We start from the raw sequence: 26,366 nt of genomic DNA on the forward strand, positions 1-26,366 counted from the left end.
TTGAGAGAATATAAAGAGATTTCTGAACATCCAGAAAATTAGTCTTATTAAGTTTATTTGTACACTGAAAGTGTCTTATTACCTATTATTTATCTTAATAAAAAACTTTCCTATAAGGGAGAAATTCTGTGTCAATTTTCATAACTAACAACCCAATGAACTGATTTTTGTTACTGTCCTTAATAATTCATGGCAAAAAATATAGTGGACAAATATAAATTCACTCTTTTGAGTGTACTTGGGATAGATCTGGAAACTGACATAATAAACATCATATCAAATTCTCATAGATTTGATGATTATCTACACACATAATGCCCTAAAACTTAAGAGAATCAAGAATAAATACAAATAAAACTATCACCCAATTTGTTTGCATTTTATAAATTTTTCCCCTTCATAGAATTTCAGCTCATTCAACATTGCATAAATGTACTAGTTACTGGTTCCTGACTCCCACTTGTCCACCTAAGCTTGGTGCAAACATGTGTGTGATTCAGTGTTAAGTAGACTAGAAGCATGGTTCCATGAGAGCTGGTTTTCTCAGGAGCTCACACCTACAGTTAGGAGATGCGAAAATAATCTACTCTCTCTGTCTTTTGTTGTCTGTGATAGGATGTGTGGGAAAGCAGCTAAATGTGAATAAAGAGCTGTGGTCTTGAGCTGTGCCCTAGACTTGTCTCATTTGTGGTTTGGAGTTTTTGCCAGGGTCTCAGAGGTTTAGCTGCCTTCCTTCTTCTTGAGTTCTAGTGAACTACTGTCCCATTCAAAAACTAGATCCAAGTCCCCAGCACCAGCTGGCTGGCTGGACCCTGACCATCTGCATAAGTGCTTTTGTAAATGCTTTTTCCCTAATCCTGAACCTACCTTCTAGATGTTTATTTTGTTTTGTTTTATTTTTGTTTTTAATGGATTTGAGAGTCTTATGATATAACATTCTCTGCTATATCAAGGCAAAGATACTGGGTTCTGCAGATCAGATATTCCTTAATCATTTACTCTGGTCAGGATGAAAATCAGTTATTGTAACATTTTCCCAGAGATTTTTTTTAAAGTCATTGGACATAAATCTTATTGTCCCAGTTGATTTTTCCAAATTCCACAGAGACCAAGTTGCAGTAATTTAATATTTTTAATAGACCTTTTCCATGGAGTCTATTTTGTTTTTCTTATTTTAGGGAAAGAAAAAAGGATACGGAATGAAAAAGACTAAAGTATTCAAGCAGGATACCAGGAGCTTAGATTTCAGGTGAGGAAGTGTTATATGTTCTGGGTTAGCACAATGAAACAGCACCATACAAGGACCACTGAACATCTGACTGGTTGGAGAGCAGAAAAACAGGCTCTGGAGTCCTCATTCATGAAAGTATTCATTCGTTTGTATGAGGTACGCACATTCATTTTGTTCTGGCCACTGAGGTTACAGGTCTCTCCAGGCTTAAGGCACTTCTATTTAATCTTTGGTTGGCCACAAAAGAACAGCAGCGCAACATCAGAGACAGGAAAGGAATAAGATCAGAAACATTAGATACACTCATGAAGAAGGAAAAGGGAAGAGGAGGAAATCGAGTTTTATCAAGAACTTATTATATATTGCAGTTACTATTGAAGACATTTTACATATGTGACTGTATTTATTTATTTATTTTTATCATTTTTTAAATTATTTACTTTTATTTTAGAGACAGAGATTGAGAGTATGAGCAGGGGAGAGGAGTAGAGGGAGGGGAAGAGAGAGAAGCACGCTCCATGCTCAGCACAGAGCCCGACATGGGGCTCAATCCCATGACCCTGGGATCAAGACCTTGGCCTAAATCAAGAGTCAGATGCTCAACTGACTGAGCCACCTATGGGCCCCTGACCTTATTTATTAACTGTTAACCCTCTAAGTATTGTATATGTAGGACCTATGATTAGGGAAGCTAAATTGTCTAATTGTATCATTTTCAGTTCCTAAAATTACTCAGGTCTCCTTAGAAAAGCCTCCCCTACTCATCCTTTCTAAAATAGCACCCCTGCCATTATCTAGCCCCTTACCTGCTTTATGTTCTTCACAACACTTACCACACAACCAGACATCACATTATGTTCCTGTAGCTATCACTTTATTGTCTGCATCTTCAACTAGGAGCTCAGGTCTTTTGTTGGCCATTGTGGCCTAATTCCCAGTTTGTGCCTGGGCCATAGGAAACTTTAAGAAATTACCTACTAAACCACATTTAATTCAAGATTTCTTTCTAACTACTGTATTGTTTGTCTATTTTATTTTCTTATTCATCTTACTTCTTAAAGTAGAGGCATTATTTCTTCAGTCTTCTTCCTGTTCTTCTTTTATTCCTCAACTTAATATCCTCCAGCTTCTTACAAAATAATTTCAATGAAAACCAATTGGGAAAGATCATCTGCAATTACTCCCATTATGTAAATTCCAATAGCTGCTATCCAGTGCTGATTTAATTGGACTTTTTGGAAGTAATTGTCACTTTTGTCCTTTCCATTGTTATTCTGTTTTGTTTTGGCATTATCAAGTTATAAAAGCTTATAAAAATAGAAGCTACAGAAAAGCAAACATTAAAAGCATCTATTATTTCAGGGGTGCCTGGGTGGCTCAGTCGGTTAATCGTCCAATTTTGGCTCAGGTCATGATCTCACAGTTGGTGAGTTCGAGCCCCACACTGGACTCTGTGCTGACAGCTCGAAGCCTGGAGCCTGCTTTGGATTCTGTGTCTCCCTCTCTCTCTCTGCCCCTACCCCACTCACACTCTGTCTCTCTCTCCCTCTCTCTCTCTCTCTCTCACAAATAAATAAACATCAAAAATATATATTTAAAAAAAAGCATCTATCATTTTTATCACCAAAGAATCTTCATCACCACTTTGAAGCATGTCCTTTATCATTTGTTTTTCCTGCACAGAATATGCCCTTTCATAAATTAGATTTTGCTAATTCCCAACTTTGTGAACTCTTCATATTTTTCTATCTTTATGACATACATTAGTTTTAAGAAAAGACTTAGATCAAGAGATAAATTCCCCCAAAAAGTTTCCACGGTAAATGATGTACTCATACCTTCACCCCTCCCCCCAATTTGGATAAGTGCTACTATTCTGTATGCCCATTGCATTCTGTGCATAGTTCCTTCATTACACATGATTTCCTATTGATATATTCTCTCTATTGCTAGACAATATACGACTCATAATCAAGAATCAAGACATTAATGTTCATACGCTTAGGTACAAACATAGTACCTGCCAGTGAAAGGTAAGCAATAGATTTTTTCCCTTATTATTTTAAAAATTATGTCACTTGATATAACGCAGGATTGTGAAAATATTCAAAGAGTATCTTTTTGAGACTGAAAAATACAAGTTAGTATCTAGAGCAAAAGAGCAGAAAATACTTTTAGAACTCAGTTTTCAGGTGCCCCCTAACCTTCTAATCCATTGTCTGTCTTTTAGAATCACACTAAGCTGGGCACCCATATTACATTAATGTTCACCTACCTGTATACTTCTAAAAGCACAGGACCGTGATGATAACTTAGGTCAGGAACACAGTTATATGTTTGTTAATACCAATAAAAATTTGCTATTGTCAGTGCTCCTGGGAGTGTAGAGCTTTTTAATCTAATCTCCCACCAACCTATTCCTGTTTGGTATGATCCAGCTACACCATCTTTGGTTCTTGACATAATCACTCAATTTCCAATCTCAGGGTCTCACACATGGTGTTAACTCTGCTTGGTGGATTTTCACATCTCTTTATATGGCTAAGTTTATTTCATCTTTCCATGTTTGGATAAAATATCCCCTCCTGAATGAGATCTTCCCCTACTCTTCCCTTTGGCACACACATGTTCCTCTTTTTATCCATGACTGAGTCAACGCCTTGCATATATATATTTTTACTTATGTCTGATAAGTTATGACCTCACCTACTGTAATGAAAGGTCATAGGGATAAAAACCAGGACCCTTTGTTGACAACATTCATATATCTAATTTCTAAAATAGTGTTTGGTACACGCATTTTTTTTAATGTTTATTTACTTTGAGGGAGACAGCACATGAGCATGTGCATGCACAAGTGGGGCAGGGGCAGAGAGAGAAGGCGAGAGAGAGAATCCCAAGAAGGCTCTGAGGTGGGGGCTCCATCTCACAACTGTGAGATCACGACCTGCGCCAAAATCAAAAGTTGGCTGCTTAACCAACTGAGCCACCCAGGCGCCACACGGTGTGTTTTCAATAAATATTGTCAGATAAATAAATTTATTATTTCACTTGAACAGATCCTCATATAACACATCAAAGTTTCCTAACTGCAGCACTGTTGGCATTTGGGGCCAAATTATTCTCTGTCATATGAATTGTAAGGATGTTCAGATCATTCCTATCTTCTACCCAATAGATGCTGGTAGAAGCCACCAGCTGAGACAAGCAAAAATGTCTCAAAACATTGCCAAATGTTCTCTGGGGTGGCAAAATTGTCCCTAATGGGGAATGACTGTTATAGATCCACACAATAAAATAAGCTAAACAATGAAGCAGGACATCTGAGTTTTCATCTTTCACTGTCCCTTCCAAATGACTGAGAGTTTTATCTTTCACAGATGGACCATATTGGGAAATACGGAATTTGGATCAGCCCATCTGCAATGCAAGTTTAAGTTCTGAGGCCACTTTTATAATATTGACTAATAATAGTAATAGAGCAGCACTTGAACAAATCAACATTACTGAACCCATAAATACGCTAGTGCCAGCCACTGGGTCAAGTGTTTCATAGGTGGTGAATTATTTAGTCTTACACTCTACCATGGAGTATGCACTGCTATCCAAGTTTATTCATTGTCACTGAAAAACAGAAGGGTTGGTTTAACTGACCAACATGAAAAAGCTACTAAGTGAGGAAGACAGCACTGGACTCATGCAGAATCACTCCATGCAGTGATCGAGTGGAAATGTGGTTAGTCTGAATTGAGACTTGATGCAACTGGAAAATACATTATCTAAGTGGGTATTCCAAAGAATTATGGTAACAAAGAATATAAAATACTTGAATTAAGTTTTATATTGACATATCTAAAGGACACTATTAGGCTAAAGAAAATATATGGTTAAAATATATTCTCCTGTTTCTTTTAACTTTTTTTAGATGGCTGATAAAAATTATGATTACGTACGTGGCGCAAAATTTTGGTTTGCATTATATTTCAATTAGGCAGCATTGGCTTGTTGTCTTTATCATTGCCACTCTGAATCTCCTTTACTTTTTCCATGCATTGAGTATAATAATACTAACAAGGGATCTACATAGGTTAGTTCTGAGTTCTCAATGCTATGCCACATATGAAAGACTTCATAAACTGTGGAACTGTCTCCAAATCTTAGCTATTTAATGAAATGATATTGGAAATTAAAAACTAGTTTTCTGGATATTAGATGACTGAGGTTATCAAGTGGTATTCTAATTGCCATGGCTGAATGTTCCCAATAGTAAGATATGGTTGCAAATATTCATTGCAGAAAATATAATTGAGAAAATAAAAATCCACAAATTATGTTTCTAGCTATAGTTAAAAAATAATGAGGCAAGGTACAAGGTGCTCTACAATTCCTCTAAATGTGTTGTGCTATACATCTGGATTTGGACATGGATTTCAACCCTACTCTGCATTACTTGGAGTTTCGTCTTAACATCTAGAACTTTTGTTTTCTCATTTGTAAAATGGGGATCATAATATTGACCTAAATGAGTTATTGTGATCAAATAACAGTAGGCCAATCAATAACTTGGTACAGTGTCCAAAAAACATGTTATTCAGAAAATGTGTTATGTTGCTGCTTCTTTTTATTATCAATATTTCATCATCATCATCATCATCATCACTACTATTATAATTATATCAGGGCTTGTGTAATGTATCTGTCAGATGCCAATCATAAATTCTGATCAACAAAAGCAAAGGAAAAAATTATCAAATGAATTAATAAAGGTATCATAGTAGATGAAAAAATAATAAAATGAATTTTCATTGGACATTATTATCTTTCAAATATCTGATTTTTGTGCTTAATTAGAATCTATTAATTTCCTTTATTGGATTATCATTTTTAAATGAACTGCATTTTTGACATGTGTATATATGTTCCTGAGCATTTAAAATATAATGGTCCTCTTAGTGGTCATTTATTTTTGACTTAAAAAATACTTTTTTAAAGGAATATTTTTGCCTCTTGTGGATAATGTGATTAATTAGTTATGGTTTATTCTACTGGATTTGCATGTTAATTCTCCTGGTAACAAGTTCAGGTTAAGAGGTGGTCAGAAATATATACAAAACGTGAAATTTTAATTTTAATGCCACTAAGCATGTCTTCAGATTTGTTTGAGAAGAAATAACAGGGATTATTATTTTCCTTTCTCCTGCTGATGCTACAGGTAATTGGAGCTGTAGTCTGACTGTTTGAAAAGAGCATAAAGAAATACCCTTTTCTCTGTTTGGAGCCAAACACCACAATGGCAGACCTAATGGGGACATTCCTTAATATTTAGCAAAAGAATCATCATGAATAATAAACAAGTGATTACTGTGCTCAAAAAATATTCTATGTGAATGTTACAATTTTTCTACACACAAGATTTTAGACAAATCAATTCAAATAATACACTATTTTTACTCATCAAAGTTAGATAAAAATAACATGGAAAAGAGGTAAATTTCTTTGAAACAGTCAAAATAATGCAACAAATTCTTAGACCATGATTCCTTCTGCATTATAGTCTTTAGTGTAAAAATATAAATATCACAAAAAACTACATTTTAATAATTTCTCCCAAAAGTATGTAAGCCAAAAATCAAACTAGAATTGGGAGATCAAGTTAGAAGTGAACACACAAAAAATGCTAAAAAATTATGACAAAGATACTACAACCTGCATTTTATGCCACATTTCTAACAACATAAAATTCCATCTTAAAGTACAGATTTTTCCAATGAGCAGGAAATTGTCTGATACTTGGGGTGCCCATTCAGATCTAACATCACCCACTCTAATTGCATGTCTATACAAATTTGTATAAAAAAGGGATTCATGTGTATAACACATGAATAAATACATGTGTTATATGTCCAGAAGCTAACGGTTCTTAACCCATTCTTGATCTATTGTGAGAACTTGAAGAGTTCATTTTATAACAAAAATAGATCCAAATACATGACATTATCACTAAATAGATTTAGTGTTTTATAAGTAAATAGGTCAGGGATACAAAATGTTTTAGAATGATTACCATTCCAAACACAGAGAGAGTAACTGTAAGTCTGACACAGCGATATAAATGTAAGTCTGAATAGTTTGTTATGTTCTGGCTATGTAGCCCTTTCTGACTAAGTCCTCATAATATGACGAATTAGATATTTTATTGAAAAATGTTACCCTCCAGTTAAGATCCTTCTTATTAAATTCTAGGTGGAAGTAAACACATTCATTGTAGAAGTATGACTTTGTTTTCCAACAAAACATCATTTTTTTTTGCGAACTGAAAGAAATAGTTCTTGGATTGTAGTCATGGATGCAGAGCATATTTATGGACAGGTTTTGTGATCATCCATAGATCCCTATATCTAAATGAAATATATCCGAAATATATATTTTTTACATTTCAGTAACAGTGAATGCATCAGCATACGGACCTTTTTTTTTCTTCACTTTTGTAGCACATTTTCAATGTTTTTAAAATTAAATGATTGACAACTACCTTTTCCATATCTTTTCTCTTGTTAGTCTAAAGCTTTTGCCATGTGGAAAGACCATTAAAGGCAGCTTACTCTGGGGGAAGCGAGGTGGGTTGTCATTTACATCTGTCAGTGTGATGTTCACCGTTGTGGTCCCTGATAAGCCTCCCATCTGGCCGCCCATATCTTTGGCCTGGATTACCACTTGGTACTGCTCCCTGTTTTCTCTGTTCATGTTTGGTAAAGCAGTCCTGATGATACCTGGAAGAAAAAAAAAAACTTTTGTTATCCTCATTAAAGTTTCAAATATTAGTTGATTAAGACCACCTATTATACATCTAGGGTTTTTTGAAAGACAGAATATATTTTTGCTATTAATTTTTATTGTCCAGAAATCATGAAAGTGATTCAGTGGAAATATTTTACAATTTGTGCGGATTTTCTGTTACCTAAAGAATACCATATTGACTATATAGTGACCTAAACCCATATGCAAAAAACATAAAGCCAGGTCTCTTTCCGTTAGCTCACTCAGTCATTTCACTTAAATTCTCGTCTTTAAGTGTGATATCATCCCTCTTCTGTAAGCAGTAATGTTAATGTTTGTCTTATTGTTCCCACCTTTTTTCTACTTGAAAATATCATAATGACTTAAAGTAACAACTGATTCACGATTCCTGACCTGTTTCAGGCTCCACAGAGAAATATGGCTGCCCTTGAAGTATGCTGTAAATAACTCTGGCGCTGTTCCCATAGGAAGGATCATCCGCATCTGTAGCTGTGACTTGCACCACGGAAGTACCTGAAGTATCCAAATTCAGCTTAGTTCTGCACAGCACCAGAAGGAGGAGCAAAAGCACTGGTTTTCATGGAAGACTTGAATGATTTTTGGCTTTAATAATGACCTCTTAAAGAAACATTTCTATATAATTGACATGAAAATCATACATATAGTGTTATTACAGGAAAACTCTGAATTCAGTTACATATTTAATTAGCCAACAGGTATATTTTTATGCACCTGTAGATAATGCTACAATGTATCAGACTATAATAAATGCAGTTACTTTATATGATGAAGTTTGATATTAAAATTCATTTTCACATAATAGATTCGTTTCATGTAAAGGGCATATCTGATCACAAAGGAGTAAGTGTGCTCCTCTTTCTTCCTCTCCACTAATTGACTATAAAAATAATTAACATCTGCTCTAGAATACAATTTTATGAATAGATTAAATTCTAAATTTAGAAACAATCCAAGAGGATCCCAAGTTCCATGAACTATTAAAAGCTATTTAATAAAGTTCAAGATATAAAAAAATAGCTTTATCATAAAGCAATTGCCAAAGTCCTCGGGATTTAGTGAAGTAAATATTAAATAATAATCCCAGAACAATGCTTTTGAGAAATGCAGAGTTGAAAATGTGCCATTGTAACTTAAAAGAAAAGAATCAGAATTATTGCATTGGTTTATATGACTTCCCCCATGCTTGAGGAATAAATTTATTCTAAATATCTATTTCCATAAAAATGTTACCTTTGTTTCCTGATGTTTGTTTTTTGTCATTCTCTATTTAATAAAAAAATAAGGCAATCTTAACTTTCTTTGCTTACAAATAACAACTGCTGTTTATTTCCATTGAAAAAGAAAGTTCCATTATCTTGAGTGTTATACTTGTAGCTTTTTCATGCCTTCCATCTTATAGATTCTACAGCCTAAATCTGTATTTGTATATCAGTATGTGATTGTGGATTTCCACTAGTTTGTTTGAGTAAGAGATTTATATTAGCAGGATTATGCTTATAAGAAAAATATGTTTTAAAATAATATGAATTAGATAATTTAATCATTTCCACCTTTTGTATCATTTAGATAAACCAGACAAAGTCTTTAGGCGAATTATAACTAGAGAATGTATATGAAGACTATATTACATCTATACTTACCTAAATGTGCTTACAATATATTTGGGATCAGAATTTTACCTAGCTGTTACACAAATCCATGTGACAAAGATATTATATTTTCATAATTTTCTACTAAATTTTAATGATATTTTCATTGGTTTTTAAAGGAAATATGTACTTATTTGCAAAGACTTACAAATCCATGGCATGTAAAAAATTCTTCTTCTTTTTTTTCTAACTCATTTCCGACATGAGGAAATTAAATAAGTACTGTTAGGAGGGACTCAAAAATGTCAATTAACTGATCATAGCATTTTAAAAATTTCTGGTAATTATTTTGTATACTTTTTACATACCATGATAACTCCTATAAATGAACTTACCTACAACAGACATTTCCGGAACACTCGCTGTATAAATTTCTTCTGGGAACGTTGGCTCATTGTCATTGATATCATGGATTTTGATCACAAACTCAGATTCTGGTTCTACTGGTCTCAAAGTTCTTCTGTTAATAGCTTGTGCACGCAGAGTATAAAAGGCTTTTTCTTCCCTATCAATTCTTCTTGTGGCATGAATGTCACCTGTTTTTTCATCAATAATAAAAAGAGTACCTGCTCCATCTCCAGATAAAATATATTTGAGTGATCCGTCTCCTTTATCTTGGTCTGAATGAAGCTAAGGGAAATAAAAAAGAGCATATCCATGATAATGCCTAAAAGTACATAATGCTGAAAGAATTCAAACAGTCTCTCATGTCCCATCACTGAATAATGGGGTCAGTTATCTTAGTTCTTGAAATGTGACTTGAATAAGTATGAACACACTCACCTGTATATCTTAAACAGCAAGGCTAGCCTTTCACATACCAGTGTGATTTTTACTTTAAATGGGAAAAAGTAATAAAAATAAACCAAACACAGTTCCCCCCTTCACTTTGCTTTGCAAATAACCATTTTCATAGGCAATTAAATCCTGACAAAGCTATGTCATTGGTCTTGATATGCTTCTGTAAACATTTCTTCTCGCATTTCTTTCTTGAGTGGAAAATTCTCTTAGTCTCCTATTATTTAGGAAATTCTTATAAACTTACTATTAATTCTTATAAACTTACTATTACTATTACTATTCTCCATTTCCATTGGAGAATTAGTGATAGCTTAACTGTAAGAAAGGCAAAGGTGTACGAGGTATAGCTCCTATGTTAGAAGCACTATGCATTATTTTTTGGTTCATACAAAGAGAGAGAGAGACTGCCCACAAATACTTTGGAAACTCAGAAAAAGAGTACAAATAGATATTTATGTATTCTAATATTATAAACCAAGTTAATAAATTCTACAATCATATATGTCTTATATAGTCTCCTATCTTGCCAAATGTATCTTCCTAAAAACCTCAAACAAGTTTTGTGCAGGAACAAGACAATGCTAAGCAAGTCTGTTTCTTTGCCTATGCCCACAACATTAATCATCCAGAATCCACTCACGTCAAAGAGCTTTGCAGGCATTCATGTGGGCATCTCAGCCCAGTGCACAACCCATCCCAGTGTAAATGCTACCTAGGATTCCAGGTTTTCGTGGGCAAATTCCATCTATATTGTATTTTAACATATACTCCCTAGGACTGCCCCCAGAGGTTAGGGATGCATATAACAGTTGGTAAGTCTGGTCTTTGGGTGACTGACATGGAAGAGAGAGCTTTCCTGGACCTAGAAGCAAGCCTAGGGATGTTTGGGCAGGAAATAATGGGTCCCAAGTACCTTGAGTATTACCTGGGAATAGATGTGCAGGCTCTAGAGGTGAATATCCCCTGCCCTCCATGGAATTCTTACCCTGCATCCTGGGCTAACATGTAGGAGGGACCAAGCATGGCTTTGTACAACACAAGGATTATAAGTTTTTCTTTAATTGAACCACCCAACCAATAAGCAGTTTCTATGCTGGGCTCACAGTTGGATTATTTGCAATAAGAGATTATGTTTACAATTTTTATTTTGTTTTTATAGCAGATAAGAAATATGAAAACAATGTGCAGATTTTCTAAACTTCTAGAAGGCATTTATTATAATTTAGGAATCATCACAAACATTGTTCTAAGTATTCATATAAAATGTAGTCGTAACTGGGGCGCCTGGGTGGCGCAGTCGGTTAAGCGTCCGACTTCAGCCAGGTCACGATCTTGCGGTCCGGGAGTTCGAGCCCCGCGTCAGGCTCTGGGCTGATGGCTCGGAGCCTGGAGACTGTTTCCGATTCTGTGTCTCCCTCTCTCTCTGCCCCTCCCCCGTTCATGCTCTGTCTCTCTCTGTCCCAAAAATAATAAATAAACGTTGAAAAAAAAATTAAAAAAAAATGTAGTCGTAAGATAGAATAGACACACTGATGTGCAGCCTAAAAATTAAAAACTGGATACAATATCTTTCAATTACACAAAAATTAGAGTTAGATGTTTATCTAAATAATGTTTGATATTTTGCTTGAGATTATTTACATCAACAGACATTTTCATCTAATTTCATGTAGAAATATTAAACTGATTATTTTCTATTTAAAGCAGGCTTATTTATTAATATTATATGAAAGACTTTTTTTTTTTTCTTTTTCGGAGCTTATGTCAATGACTTGGCTGTGACAACATTTTTACATGAACATAAAACTGTTAGGTTAACTATATGTTTTAAAACACACACATACAGATAATATATTGTATTACTGGTATTATTGGGTCTACAAAAGCAGTCTGCTCTTGAGGCACACATGTGCCTGGTCAGTTCAGTGTCCAGCTCTTGATTTCAGCTCAGGTCATAATCTACTGAGGTCGAGCCCCATGTGTGGCCCTACGTTGACAGCATGGAGCCTGCTTGGGATTTTCTCTCTCCCTCTCTCTCTGCCCCTCACCCACTCTCAGGTGCTTGTTCTCTAAATAAATTAAATAAATAAATAAATAAATAAATAAATAAATAAAGGCAGCCTTCCCTTTAGTTAATGTTTTTTTTTTTTTTTAATTTTTCTTTTTTCAACATTTATTTATCTTTGGGACAGAGAGAGACAGAGCATGAACGGGGGAGGGGCAGAGAGAGAGGGAGACACAGAATCAGAAACAGGCTCCAGGCTCCGAGCCATCAGCCCAGAGCCTGATGCGAGCCTGACGCGGGGCTCGAACTCACGGACCGCGAGATCGTGACCTGGCTGAAGTCGGACGCTTAACCGACTGCGCCACCCAGGCGCCCCAAGTTAATGGTTTTTAGTAATTAGCCTTTAGCCATCAAATTTGGATCGAAGTCATTTTTTCTGATTCCTGGACAAATAACTCATTATTATAGATATATCAGGAAAGAAACCCAAATGGATAAGTACTTTAAAGAAAGAGAGAAGCTGGATGACAAATATTTTTTTACTGCACTTTTCAGCTATTCACAAACAATAAGGTAAGGTTGAAAAACTCACAAAATGTCTGCTTTTAATAAAAAGCCCTCACAAGTAACATATGACGGCGTTGTCCAGGGAACCACTCTCAATAAGTTGCAAGATTGATGCTTTTTAGTAATTGAAAACACACATAGCTTCCACGAAACTTTCCAATGACATGAATGTGCAACAGTGGCAATTTTCCACACAGTACACAAGCATTGCATAGTTTTTATTCTGCCTAGGAATCAAAAGAATTCAAGAAAAGATTATGATATTATCAATCATTTGTTCAGATAACTTTGTGATTTGTAGTAAAGAGTTGTGATTTTTACTGCCTATCCATTCAACAATTTTAATTGAGGAATATGTGTTTACTCTCATAGGAATCAAGTACTTCTAAAAGTAAATCAATGATTCCATTCTATTGCTATGGAAAATCCAAATGCTGTGTGTAAGAGAAATTCACAGGCCCACTGCTGTGTGTGAGGATTTCCTACAGCATCTAACACCTAAACTACCAAATAAAGAATGACTAGAGGTATAAACTTCGTTTTTTTTTTTTTTTTTTGCATTTTACAAAGTGTACAGAACACTAGATGAATATAGAATGTAGATTCGGAGTGGGAAAGGATATACAGCAAGATGGGAATCATTAACACCAGTTCTGCCATTCTAATCAGTTAGACATGCAAAAGAAAATGCTAGAATGGGGAATCTCTTAATTATTCTGAAGTTCAGTTTTAGAATATGAATCACAGCAGGATTTTTACCTTAACTAATACTACAGAAAGAGAACATAAATCCTGGAATTGGATCACATACTGTGGGAGTTTCCATTGGATTAGGAAATCTAACATGGTAGAATGAGATCAAAGAGATGAGGGTTAGAAGCTGGACAGTGATTTGGAGAATCAAAATGAAAAGGATTTCTAATTTTCTCATTTTTTTTAATTTTTTTTTTCAATGTTTATTTATTTTTGGGACAGAGAGAGACAGAGCATGAACGGGGGAGGGGCAGAGAGAGAGGGAGACACAGAATCGGAAACAGGCTCCAGGCTCTGAGCCATCAGCCCAGAGCCCGACGCGGGGCTCGAACTCACAGACCGCGAGATCGTGACCTGGCTGAAGTCGGACGCTTAACCGACTGCGCCACCCAGGCGCCCCTCTAATTTTCTCATATTTAACAGAAAAAAATCAGACCTATGCATTTATAAGTTTTGGTCTTAAGAAGCCAGGTTTACAATGCATTTTTTCTTAAACTATTAGAGAGATTGCATTAAAAAAAAGTATCTTTTCTTCAAAAATTTTTAAGTTTATTCATTTTTCAGGGACAGAGTGTGAGCAGGGGAGGGACAAAGAGAGAAACACAGAATCCAAAGCAGGCTCCAGGTTCTGAGCTATCGGCACAGAGCCTGACGCAGGGCTTGAACCCACGAACTGTAAGATCATGACCTGAGCCAAAGTCGGTGCTAAGCCAACTGAGCCATCCAGGCTCTGCAAAGTATCTTCTTTTTTAAGGAATGCTGACATTAGAATAAAGGGCCAAAATGATCATATTTGGGGGCTTAAAATTGGCCTATGTTTACCAAAGTATTATTTAACCAAACATATTTGGCAACTGGACCAGTAAAGAAACTACAACAAATATTTACTATAAGGCAGAGAGATACATTTCTAGACCTCCTGAAACCTGAGTGATTGAAACGCTGGTTTGAAACCCTTGAGAGACAAGAGTTAACTTACAGCAGGTATGCTGTTGTTACTGATTCCTTAGCAGTTACAGAACAAGACCAGTGGACAAAATTCTTTAATTATATCATCCTGTTTAAGTGCCCTCTCTTCTCTTAAATTTCTCCTTTTTATTCTAATTACCTCTTCTTTTGTATATTTTCCCCACCCTTTCCCTGGCATAATGTCTCTGTTTCTTATTTCTTGTGTGGGATAAAATTCTATTTCAGACTACAACTCATTTACTAAATAAAAATCAGACCAGGATTAGTTAGTCCTGACAATGATAGCTTTCTCATTACTCTTCCCTTTTTTATTTGGATGTTAGGTATCAATACTTGGATCAATTAAATATTTAATTGAACAAAATTAGTGTTTTTTGTTACTGAGAATAGGATTACGGATCATGTGCCAAGTAACTTACAGCATCCACTTTGAAATAACTTTTGTATTGATTTGACCTTGTGCTATTTTATTATGTGAAACATTAAGTTTTCTTTAAACATAGAAAGAATGTCAGATTACTGTGGCTTTAGTTCCTCTGTAACACCTGTTCTCCTGTGTGAAACATTTGTGCCACAAATCTTTAAGAAGAATTTTATGTTAATGATGACCTTTTCTTTCCTTGAGGAAAGCTTATTAAAAATTCACAACCTGCTGTGTTCCTTGTAAATTCACAAGCAGATAAAGGACGTGGCACGATACATGGCAATTAATGAAACTAGAACAACTGCTACTGTGTTGCACATTTAAAAGTCATTCTCCTATTATTTAACTTTTCTGTTTAGATGTGGTGAATTATATAACCCATTTGCTTGTATTGAGTAGCTTAGTAATTAAAACTAAGCAATCCATTGATTTTAAAGAAAAATTTAAACAAAAATTATTTACTGAAAGCCTGTTCATTTTAACTGTGGCAGGTTTCTGATAATTTTTTAATATTTCATGTAAAGCATCATCTTAAGATATTTGCCTAAAACAGTCTGTAAGCTAAAAGGGGCCTTGTAGCTTATCTAGTTTAAGGTCATCTATTTTTTTTTTTATGAGGAAGAAACTGAGATATGATCAGTTATTTTCTTTATGACACAGAAGTTAAATTAAGATTACACTTTTGGTTAGGTGCTATGTTCACGGAATCTTTATCTCTTACTATGTTCATTTTTATTTTTCAGTTCTTCACATTAAATAAAGAAATAAAAAAAATAATCAAAGTGTCTATAAAGTTCAGGGAATTTAAGCAATTTATTACCAAAAGAATAACTGATAAAAGGTTTTTACCTATAGTTTCACCCTTGTCTGGAGGAAAATGAAGAGTAAGTTTTAAAAAGCAAAAAACCGTATCTGTCAACACCGCCAGGAAAGCCATGATTCCTACCACATAAGGGAAATGGATATTGCTCTGTGAGATTCTTTCTCATTCCGAATATTGATACCTTTTTGGATACTGGTAATTGTTGGTATTTGGTTCTATTTCAAAAACTGAAAAAACATAGTAGAGAAAATTTGAACTTTCTTTGTAAAATTATATTAGAATTATATTTATATCAGACTAGTTCTTTGAAGGATACATTTTGATGAATTTATAGGACTCTAACGTTTGTTATATGAGTTTAACACTTTTGTGTGTGTGTGTGCATTAACTTAAAAGTATCAGAAGTGATTGAATATATTTTCTAATGAATAGTGATAATTTTATGGCTGTTAGTCCTTCAAACAGCTAATATATTCTATATTTGTTTTTAAAAAATACAGGATGTGGCAAATTCGTTGTGCTATTCTGGTAGTAACATTATGAGCATTTTGCTTTAATTGTTCTCATGAATAGTATAGTATCAAATGGAAAATAAGACATTGGATCAAATACTTCAAATTTGCATCAAAAAAAATCGTAGTAGTAAAGATGGGCTAGCATCAGAAAACAGCCAAAAACATGTTAAAGCAAGTAAATACAATCTGGTCAGAAATAAATACATAGTTACTCATTTTGTTGAGAATGGGTAAAAAAAGGGAAGAGGAGTGACAAATCTTATTTGGATTATGTGGGGTTTACAGAGTAAAACTGGGCATTATTTTAATATTTGTGATGTAGGAAAAATATGGCCAATTTTTACTAATCCCAATGAAACAATTTTTCCTTCAAAAATAGAAATGGAGAGGAGAAATTAAAGCTTATCAATGACATGGATTATAAAAACAATTATAATTTAAAAATACACCAAATATATGATTTATATTAGTTAATATTTTTTGAACAATCTCATTCTTGGACCAGAGGCAAGTATAGAGGATTAAATGATGGATGGATAATGATGTCTGCATAGCTTAGGGTCTGTAAAAAAAAAACAAAATTAGTGGTTTATTTTCTACATTGGTTCTCTAGAGAATGCCCTTCAAGAGGAAAAACTCTGGTAGAGTCTGGATTCAATAACTAAGGATTCCTTTTCTCATTTGGTCTTCCAAGAGTTCAGCCTGTTGAAAGTTGTGTGGGTTTGTTTGTTTATTTTTGTTTTGTTTTGTTTTGTTTTTGTTTTGTTTTTGATTATGGACTACCCTGAGTGGGGAGTCTAATCTGGAATCATTTTATAGTTCTGGGTGCACTCTTTGAAGCCATTAGAAATTACTCAAGGCCCTGCAACAGATTAGCTTTCTTTGCAGAAAGTGATACAAAATTCAAGAAGACATGACCTCTCCTGCTAGAACGATAGCTAACCCACATCTTAAAGTGTTTTAATTTGGGTACATTCCTTTGCTAGTACTGTAAAGATACCAAGATGACACTGAAGGGATTCAGTTAAGTTTTCCATAGACACGTTTACAGAACATTAGTTGCTTCAAGAACTTAAATGATATGTATAATAAACAGTAGTCACATTCTGCCTGACGTATTAGTTTATTCTTTCTTTTTTTAAGTAAAAATGTTCATTTATTTTGAGAGAAACAGAGAAATAGAGAACAAGTGGGTGAGGGGCAAAGAGAGAGGGAGACAGTAGATGCGGGACTCGAACTCAGGAACTGTGAGATCATGACCTAAGTCAAAACCAAGAGTCAGATGCTCAAACAACTGAGCCACCCTGGTCCCCCAGTTTATCTTTTTCAAAGAGAGTTGTTGGGGAAATATTTTAGAGGAGGTTCATATTCTTTTAGAAGCCTGACATTTTCCTTGTTATAGTTATGAAAATCACCCAATTATGTAAAGTAGCCCCTTGTGGTGTGAAAATGAAATCAACATTTTATACCTCATTCCTCCCCACCACTTGGAGAAGTGTTCTTAAGCATCTTGGATTTATAATACAGGATTTTTGTAAACACATGTCTAAATTGTTAAGTAAATGCAAAATGATTAAAACCAAGAGATTTTCATTTCTAATCAATAAGGTGAAAAGAATTAAAACCGATGGTCACTTATGCATGGGTTACATGGGCAGCTGAGAACCCTTCCTCCTTCCTTGTCACCAACAAAGGCTGACAATAGGAGACGGGAAAGGTAGGAAAGGGCTAAAGGATAGCTATGCCTTGAAGGAATTTATTTAAATAAGTATTTTCTGAACTGGATTGATCTACTGTAAATTGAAGAAAGTGATGAGAATTTTAAGCGTGGTATTTTAGGATTTCAAAGTTTTGGAGATTTTGCTGTGCAGGCAGTATTTGAAGCTGTTGGGTTCCTCAGACTTGTAAAGGTGCTTTCATCTTGAAAGTAGAGAGTAACAAGTACATGATTGGGAGCCCAGAGGAGAAGGACCAGGGAGCTGCCTGCCGTCTCTAGGGGCTCTGGTCAAGAAAAATGAAAAGGGGTTTGGATCTTCACATGCATTGGATATTTTGAGGCATGGGCTTAAATAAGAATCAAAAAAGGGCTATGAATGCTATCCTATAAAAGAAATTACATAAGTGTGTGTGTGTGTGTGTGTGTGTGTGTGTAAAATACAAAAAAACAATGTTATATATACACAGTATCCAAGAGTGCAAATAGCTTCAGATATGGCCACAGACCATTAGGTTAAAAACTCCTATTCTAGGTCAGCTTTCTGTGTTTTCCCACACACACAAAAAGGAACTGAGAAATCAAGATAGATGTTCTCTTCAGAAAAGGGTTTGCTCATTTGACTGAGAGACTGTTACATCTTCATTAAGTGAGGAAACTTAGTTCCCAGACAATATCATGCCTCTATAACTTGTCTCCTTCCCCACTACACTAATTTATCCATCCTGAAAATCCATAGTCATTTCAAACTCCTTTGTAAGGCTGAATTAACCTCTCTTTCTTGGTGCCCAATTATAATGTGTGTGTGTGTGTGTGTGTGTGTGTGTGTGTGTGTGTGTGTTTGCGTGTATAAAATTTCATAGCATCTGTATTAATTTTGAACTATTATTTTTATAAGTCCTTATGGAACTACAAATATATTTCCTTTGAGGATAAGAACCAAGTTTCCATTCTTTTGGATTCAACATTTCACAGTACATAATACACAGTTATTTATCTGCGGAAGGAAATAAATAAATATCAGCATCAAATGCCACAGATATGAGGCATAGAGAGTTCATTTTGTAGTACTTTCTTAGCAAGGATGAATATTCTGAATGGAGTGAAATGAAGTTAGAAGTCCATAATGAAAAGTCTACATTATAAGTGTGTGTAAAGAAAATATTATTCTTTATATTGAAAAAGATGGGGGCTGTAAGTTAGTACAAATTCCATTTAACTATAAGGTTGCATCAGTGAAATATATATACATAGATTACCAGGGGACAAATTTAAATTTTTCAGTGAAGACCTAGGGATAGAAATGCAAATCCAAATTTGTCTCTGAAACTGTAAGGTAAGTCATCGTAAACATCTGTGATTTAACTTAAAAGTAGGATAAGGTAGCTAGGCAATAATAACAGTACAACATTCCCACTGACAAAATCTAGAACAACCATAGATGACAAGGAAAACGTATTGCCAAGGCCAAATTGCTGTGTGAACAACAAGAACTGAATGGACTAAAACTTGGGAGGAGAGAATGGTAAAAAAATGAACTGGGGACTGGAAGCTCTTTTTCCCTGGGGGCATGTGCCTGTTCTGGGCATGTGCCTGTTCTGGGCTAGGTTTGGAGGCAAAAAATCTGTGACTGTCAAAAGAGGGTAAGAAGAAAACAAGAGAGGTTTTAGAGCTCACATGGTGACGGAGTGAAAATATTAGAGAGATGAAGGTCCTCAAATGCCTTCTCATAAGACATTTGTTGAATTATAGGTCTGTAGATGGCTAAAGGTCCAGGCTAAAAGCCTCTGAAAGCCAGAATAGAATTGTCCACATTCCTAGAGACTTGATGTTCTCAGACTCAAATGGAAAAACAATGGCAAATAGGTGAACTTTGAAACCCTTCCAGGGAATGTCAAATTGAATCTCAGGGAATGCAGGGATATTTTTTTTTATTTGGGGACATACAGTTATTCTCAGTGCCTCTAAGGGCTATAAGTACAGGCTTGATCCCTTGACAAATGGGGAGAAATAAAGCAGGACATGCATTGTTCTTCGTGCAAAGCTGAAGTGGCAAAACACCCCACTCATTCTCTCCTGGAGATTTCTGTCAATGGGTGAAGCAGCTTCAAGAAAATGATTAATTTTTGAAGAGTAGAACTATGGAATTTGGGGACAGAGGAGTCAGGAAACACTAATTTGAATTGTTCACCCTCTCAGAAAAGGAATAAGCAGTGGTACACATAGTCTTACTAAATGGCTACTTACACTTATCTTCCTCAATCCCTGATTGAATTCTGGTAATGTATTAGTTAGGGTTCTCCAAAGAAACAGAACCAATAGGAAATCTATATCCATATATCTCCTTCTTTCTATCTATCCATCTAGAGAGAGAATGATAAGGAATTGGCTAATGAGATTGTGAAAGCTAAAAAGTCTGAAATTGGTAGTGAAAGAAAGAAACCTCAGAAATGAAGTAACAATTGATGTTGTAATGTTGGGTCAGGCCAACAGTCTAGAAACTCGGCCAAGGTTTCTATGTTACAGTTTTAAGTTTCTCATAAAAGCTTCGGTTTTTACTCTTAAGGCCTTTAGATGGTTGCATGAAGCCTGCCCACATTATGAAGAATAGTTTGATTTAATTATAGCTTGTGGATTATAAATATTAATTACATTAAAAATACTTTCATAGAAACATCTAGACTAGTGTCTGACCAAATAAATGAGCACCATGTTTTAGTCAAGTTGATACATAAAATTAATGATCATCCATGGTGACCAAATAACCCAATAAATGAAGAAGACTTTCTAGTGAAAACTGACCCATTCTGGGGGTTTTAAGTTCTTTATACATGATATGTGATAAGAATAAAAAGTTACTATACATGCAAAAAGGTAAGATCATGTGACTTATGCAAGGGTAAAAACAGAATAACAGGAGATGGCAGATAATAAACATATTGTATTTAAGGGGAAAAAATCGAAAAGTAATGTATATTTGAAAATGTAAGGAAAAATGGAAAAAACAGGTAAACAATGCAAATAAAAATAATCAAAAGAGCATTCTAAAATAAAAAATACAATGTCTGGCTTTCATAAATCAATAGAAAGTTTTTACAGCAGATTGCGTATAGTAAAACACAAGATTAGTCTTTCAGAAAGTAAAAATAGGTTGCCAACTTGAAGTTAGGTATATAGCAACTGAAATGCAGAGAGAAAATATATGAGAAAAAATAGATAAGATCATTGGATGCTTGTGAAATCAAATCAAAAGTTGCAACACACATGAAATTGGATTCCCAGAGAGAGAGAAAAGAGAGAATGCAGCACAAATTATATCTGAAGGGAAAATGGGGAAGAATTTTTTAAAACTGGTATACGATATCAACCAACAGATATAATAAGATCTTAGAAGCTCCAGAAGGACAAATAAAAGTAAAAGCAAACGAATCCCATTATAGTCACATTTTTAAATGAAGACATATAGAGAAAACTAGAAAAGTATTTAGGGAAAAAAAGATGCATGAACTTCAAAGCAACAAGTTTTAATCCTGATTGCTGTTTTCTCAATAGAAATGATGGATGCCAAAATACAATGAAATGACATCTTAAAGCAGTAACAGAAAATAGCAACCTAGAGTTCTACACTGTGCTTAAAAACAGGCTTCACAGAGGAAAGTAAAATAAGTATGATTTCAGACAAAAACAAAGGGTATTTACCCCAGTGAGCATTCAGTAAATGGAACATGAAACTAGTGTTTTCAAGATGGAAGAAAATAATCTCAAATAAAGTTTCTGAAGAGAATGAAAGAACCAGAACTGTAATTATGTAATAAATATAAAAATGATTACTGAATATATACAAAGAAATAATAGCAAAGTCTTTGGATGTGTAGAAATAAAGTACATGACAATAACATCATAGAAAAAAAAAAGAGGGGATAGAAGTTTAACGTATTCTAAATTTAGGGGCACCTGGGTGGCTCAATCAGTTAAGCATCCAACTTTGGCCCAGGTCATGATCTCACAGTTCATGGGTTCTGGCCCCACATCGGGCTCTATGCTACCAGCTCAGAGCCTGGAGCCTGCTTCAGATTCTGTTTGTGTGTCTCTCTCTTTGCTCCTCCCCCACTCACACTCTCTCTTTCTCTCAAAAATAAATAAATATGGAAAAAATAAAAAAAATAAAGTATTCTAAATTTAAACTGGTTTGTGCAATACACTGAAGTGTGAAGTTCTGATATGCACATTTTTTCTGCATGATTATCATACGTCAATACAAAGCATAATTTATCTTCCCTGTCTTCCCACCTAGCATCTTGACCCCTTCATGCACCATCAACTCCAGGATTATAAATCTGCCTATAAACCCCCCCAAAATGGATGCCACCATAATGGGATATGAAGAAAAACATAGAGAATAATAAACCAAACAACTGAGTACCAGGATTCCATCAACATCAATATTTTGCCAAATTGATGTCAGATCCTTTTTGCTTTAAGCAAAACAATCATGAAAATAAAACATAATTCATACAAGTGAAGCCTTCTTTGTCCCTTCACTCCTTTCCTTACATCCTTACCCATGTCAGCACTCTGAAGAATCTTTTTCTTCCATATATTATATATTTACAATTTGAGTAATAGTGCTCGTCCTAAACAGAATGCTTCATTTCCACCCTCCCCACAAAGCAACTCCTCTTAGTTTAGTAAACTTCATAATAATCAAGCCAGTTTTTCAGACTAAAAACCTAGAGGGTCATTGATTTTCCTTCTAACTCTACCCGTTTATTCCATAAGCAAATCCTTTCTGACTTCAAAATATATTTCCAATTGCTTCTCGCTGCCTCCACTGCTGCCATCCCAACAAAAATCAGCATCATCTGTGGTGAGTCTTCCACACAGTGTCCCACCTCCATTTCCATCATTTTGTGGTTCCCACTCTCCACACACTAGCCAGTGATTATTTAAAAATGCCAATTGGCACATCACCACTACTGGGCTCAAAATTGAGCAATGGCTTCCCGTCCCATTTACAACACTAACTCACCCTAATTTACAACATTCCCAGTGATGTAGCCCTTGCCTGTCAACGTTGATCTCATCTCTTTCCATTCTCCCTTTAACCACTTGAACTCACAATGACCTCCCTATTTCTTGAACACGTTGAAAATATTTCTACCTCAGTCTTCGGCACTTGCTGTCACTTTGAATGAGATACACCTCCTCACTTAAGTTTTAGAGGCCTTTCAGTTTATCTCTTGTGTATCCTTATCTTTTTCCTGCATGCTTCTCCCACTGTCATATTCTTCTTAATTTGCAAGAAATTCTGTATATATCTGAATATTAGTAATTTGTTCTTATGCCATCACAAATGTCTTCTTCATGTCTATTTCTTTTAACATTGATAATAGTTTCTTTTGTCCCAGAAAATGTTTAATTTTAATGTCAAATTTATCAGTCGTCCCTTCTATGGTAATTTCTTTTTATCTTTTACTCAAAAAAATATTTTCCCAAATCAAAGTCATATATATGGCCTCGGATAGTCTCTTCACTTTTAATATTTTTAAAGCTTTTCTTTGGACAGTTAGCTCACTGTTATCATTTGAATGCTGTGTGTGTGTGTGTGTGTGTGTGTGTGGTATTAGCAACAGATCTTTTTTTCTTTTCTTAAGGATTTACAATAGATATGGTTAAACTGTTGATTTTAATTCCAACTCTGTCACCTAAAGTTATTCTATGTAACCACAGGCATTTTTTTTTTTTCGACCTTTGCTCCAATAAGCAGAGCAGCGCCCAGGACATGCTGGATATCAAGATGCTAAGGGCCAACGCCTTCCAACTGAAGACCTTGGCTTTGCCTTTTTGGCCCCTGGTGGTCCTCATCTCCTGCTCCTCATGCTGCACAACTGCATGGGGGTGCTGCTTACCTTCCCGGTGAAGTACAACCTCAGTAACCCTCCCCAAACGCCCAGCTGGACGCAGTCAGGCCACGCTGGCCAGTGCGGGGCTCACTCGAGTCCTTGGCTGCCGCATTCTCCTGGACCGTGGGGCTGCGAGGCCCACGAGGCGGAGCTGGGGAGCCCGGGACAAGGATCTTGCCCACCTACCGACAAGGGGCAGGCCCAGTGATGGGGTGATGAGGGGCCAGGCCCAGCCTCAATCTCAGAACAGTTCCAGAGGCCGGACAAGATGCCCCTCCCTCTGCCAAAGCAGCACCTAGCCAGGCCTCTCTTGCAGTCCACCCTGGGTGACCCGTGGTCTCTGCTGTTTCCGGACCTGGGACGATGGACTCTCAGAACCCCCGCCATCGTTGCTAGCGGAGGTCTCACACCTGCTCTTGAAAATCGCGAGAGAGCTGGCTGGCTTGGTTTGGGACCCTGCATAAGCCCTCCACCAGCAGTGACTGGGGAAGAGACCACAGAACCCTCCTCAGGTGTCCAAGCCCCCACTTTTCTAAGCACAAAAGACCAATAAAGCTGATGCTTCTCTGAAAACGTTTCCTTTTCTACATAATCACAAGTGTTTTTAGAACCTTCTATTTTGTTCCATTTGACTATTGGCACCATTATAGTATAAATACTAAAACACATTCAATTTCCGGAGCTTCATGATTGATAGGTGTTTAAATAAGTACCCTTTATTAACCATATTTAAAAAATTATCTTTCAATTATTGGTCTTCACCATATGTATTTTTTGCATTAGCATGTTGCTTCTAGTAAAAATACAAAACAAAGAACAAAAGAACCTTGCTAAGTATTTTATTGGGATTGCAATTTATAGGTTAAATTGGAGAGAGTATAATCTTAAATGTAAGACCACTTCTTATTCTCAAATATTGTTTTTATTTCCATACATTAAGGACATATCAATCCCCTTCAAGATAATTTTGCATTTGGTTTTGATATTTAGCTCAATTTTACCATCTGAATTCATTAGATTTTGTTTTACGTTTCTAGAGACTGTGCTATCAAGTAGGATCATTTTACATGCTTTTTTTTTAAATTTTTTTTTTAACGTTTTTAATTTATTTTTGGGACAGAGAGAGACAGAGCATGAACGGGGGAGGGGCAGAGAGAGAGGGAGACACAGAATCGGAAACAGGCTCCAGGCTCCGAGCCATCAGCCCAGAGCCTGACGCGGAGCTCGAACCCACGGACCGCGAGATCGTGACCTGGCTGAAGTCGGACGCTTAACCGACTGCACCACCCAGGCGCCCCTTTACATGCTTTTTTAATTAGTATAGTTGCTTCTAGTGTGCAAAAATGATATTTTGAATTATAGTAATATGAAGAAAATTCATTACACATGCAGATCAACATCAATCAATTATAATCAATGTAAGTTTTCCACTGAACCCTACTTCATAATTTACTTGTGAGTTTTTCTATAAACTGATAGAATCATCTCACTATATTTTAGCCGTTCTTTTTTCTGGTATCATATTGCAAATCATTCTTTACTTTTGTTAGTATTTGTACATGCATTAGTTTCAAACTTTCTTTGTTCATACAATTAAGGTGAACTCTTCAAACAGAGTTGATTTGAGGTCTATTTCTCCAGCCCACAATGATTATTTTTACTTTTGAACATATTATCTTTGTTACCATTGGTAGTTTCTCTTTTCCTCACAAATAGTATTTGCCTAAATCCTTAGTTTTCTCCCTCTCTCTCTCTCTCTTCCTTTTTCAACCACAAACTCTTCCACAACTGTGTGAATTTCCTCCCAAGCTGCTGAGGCTAAAACAATTTCCGTCTTTCAGAAGACAAACTCCCAGAGCCCCTACCATGTTCCAAAAGGAACTCGTTGAGATTCAAACTTTATAGCTGCTATCCTCTGATCTTTCTTCACCAGAATCCTTTGCCTCTCCAATCTCCAGTATGTTTCTTTCTTTCTTTCTTTCTTTCTTTCTTGTTGTTGTTGTTACTCTTCAATTTTGAGGTGACATCCAAAATACTGGATGTACATGTATTTTCTCACTGGGCAAAGAAGTCAAAGCTGGATATTATTTTTCCTGAGAATGTGAACTACACTACTCCATCATCTTCTTATTAGTAGTACTGCTGTTCAGAAATCTGAAGTGTTTCTGATGTCTGATCTTTGTATAAGATCCA

The 26,366-nt window shown here is 35.6% G+C and overlaps 1 protein-coding gene across 3 annotated transcripts in view; it reads right to left on the bottom strand.

Moving 5' to 3' along the window:
* LOC121043019 (cadherin-10) overlaps nucleotides 1-26,366 on the bottom strand; it is a 151,845-nt gene that overhangs the window by 70,181 nt on the left and 55,298 nt on the right. For all 3 annotated transcript variants that reach the window (XR_005796648.1, XM_040494485.1, XM_040494479.1), the window contains exons 3-5: nucleotides 10,035-10,329; nucleotides 8,423-8,542; nucleotides 7,834-8,001 (exon numbers count right to left, since the gene is read on the bottom strand). Coding sequence is in view for 2 of the 3 variants with exons in the window: in XM_040494485.1 (XP_040350419.1) it covers nucleotides 7,834-8,001; nucleotides 8,423-8,542; nucleotides 10,035-10,329 (583 nt within the window). In the remaining variant the exon portion in view is untranslated. The remainder of the gene's footprint in view (nucleotides 1-7,833; nucleotides 8,002-8,422; nucleotides 8,543-10,034; nucleotides 10,330-26,366) is intronic.

This window comes from Herpailurus yagouaroundi, unplaced genomic scaffold (assembly GCF_014898765.1).
Source record: "Herpailurus yagouaroundi ecotype Mexico unplaced genomic scaffold, PumYag 29, whole genome shotgun sequence".
Taxonomy (NCBI): domain Eukaryota; kingdom Metazoa; phylum Chordata; class Mammalia; order Carnivora; family Felidae; genus Herpailurus; species Herpailurus yagouaroundi.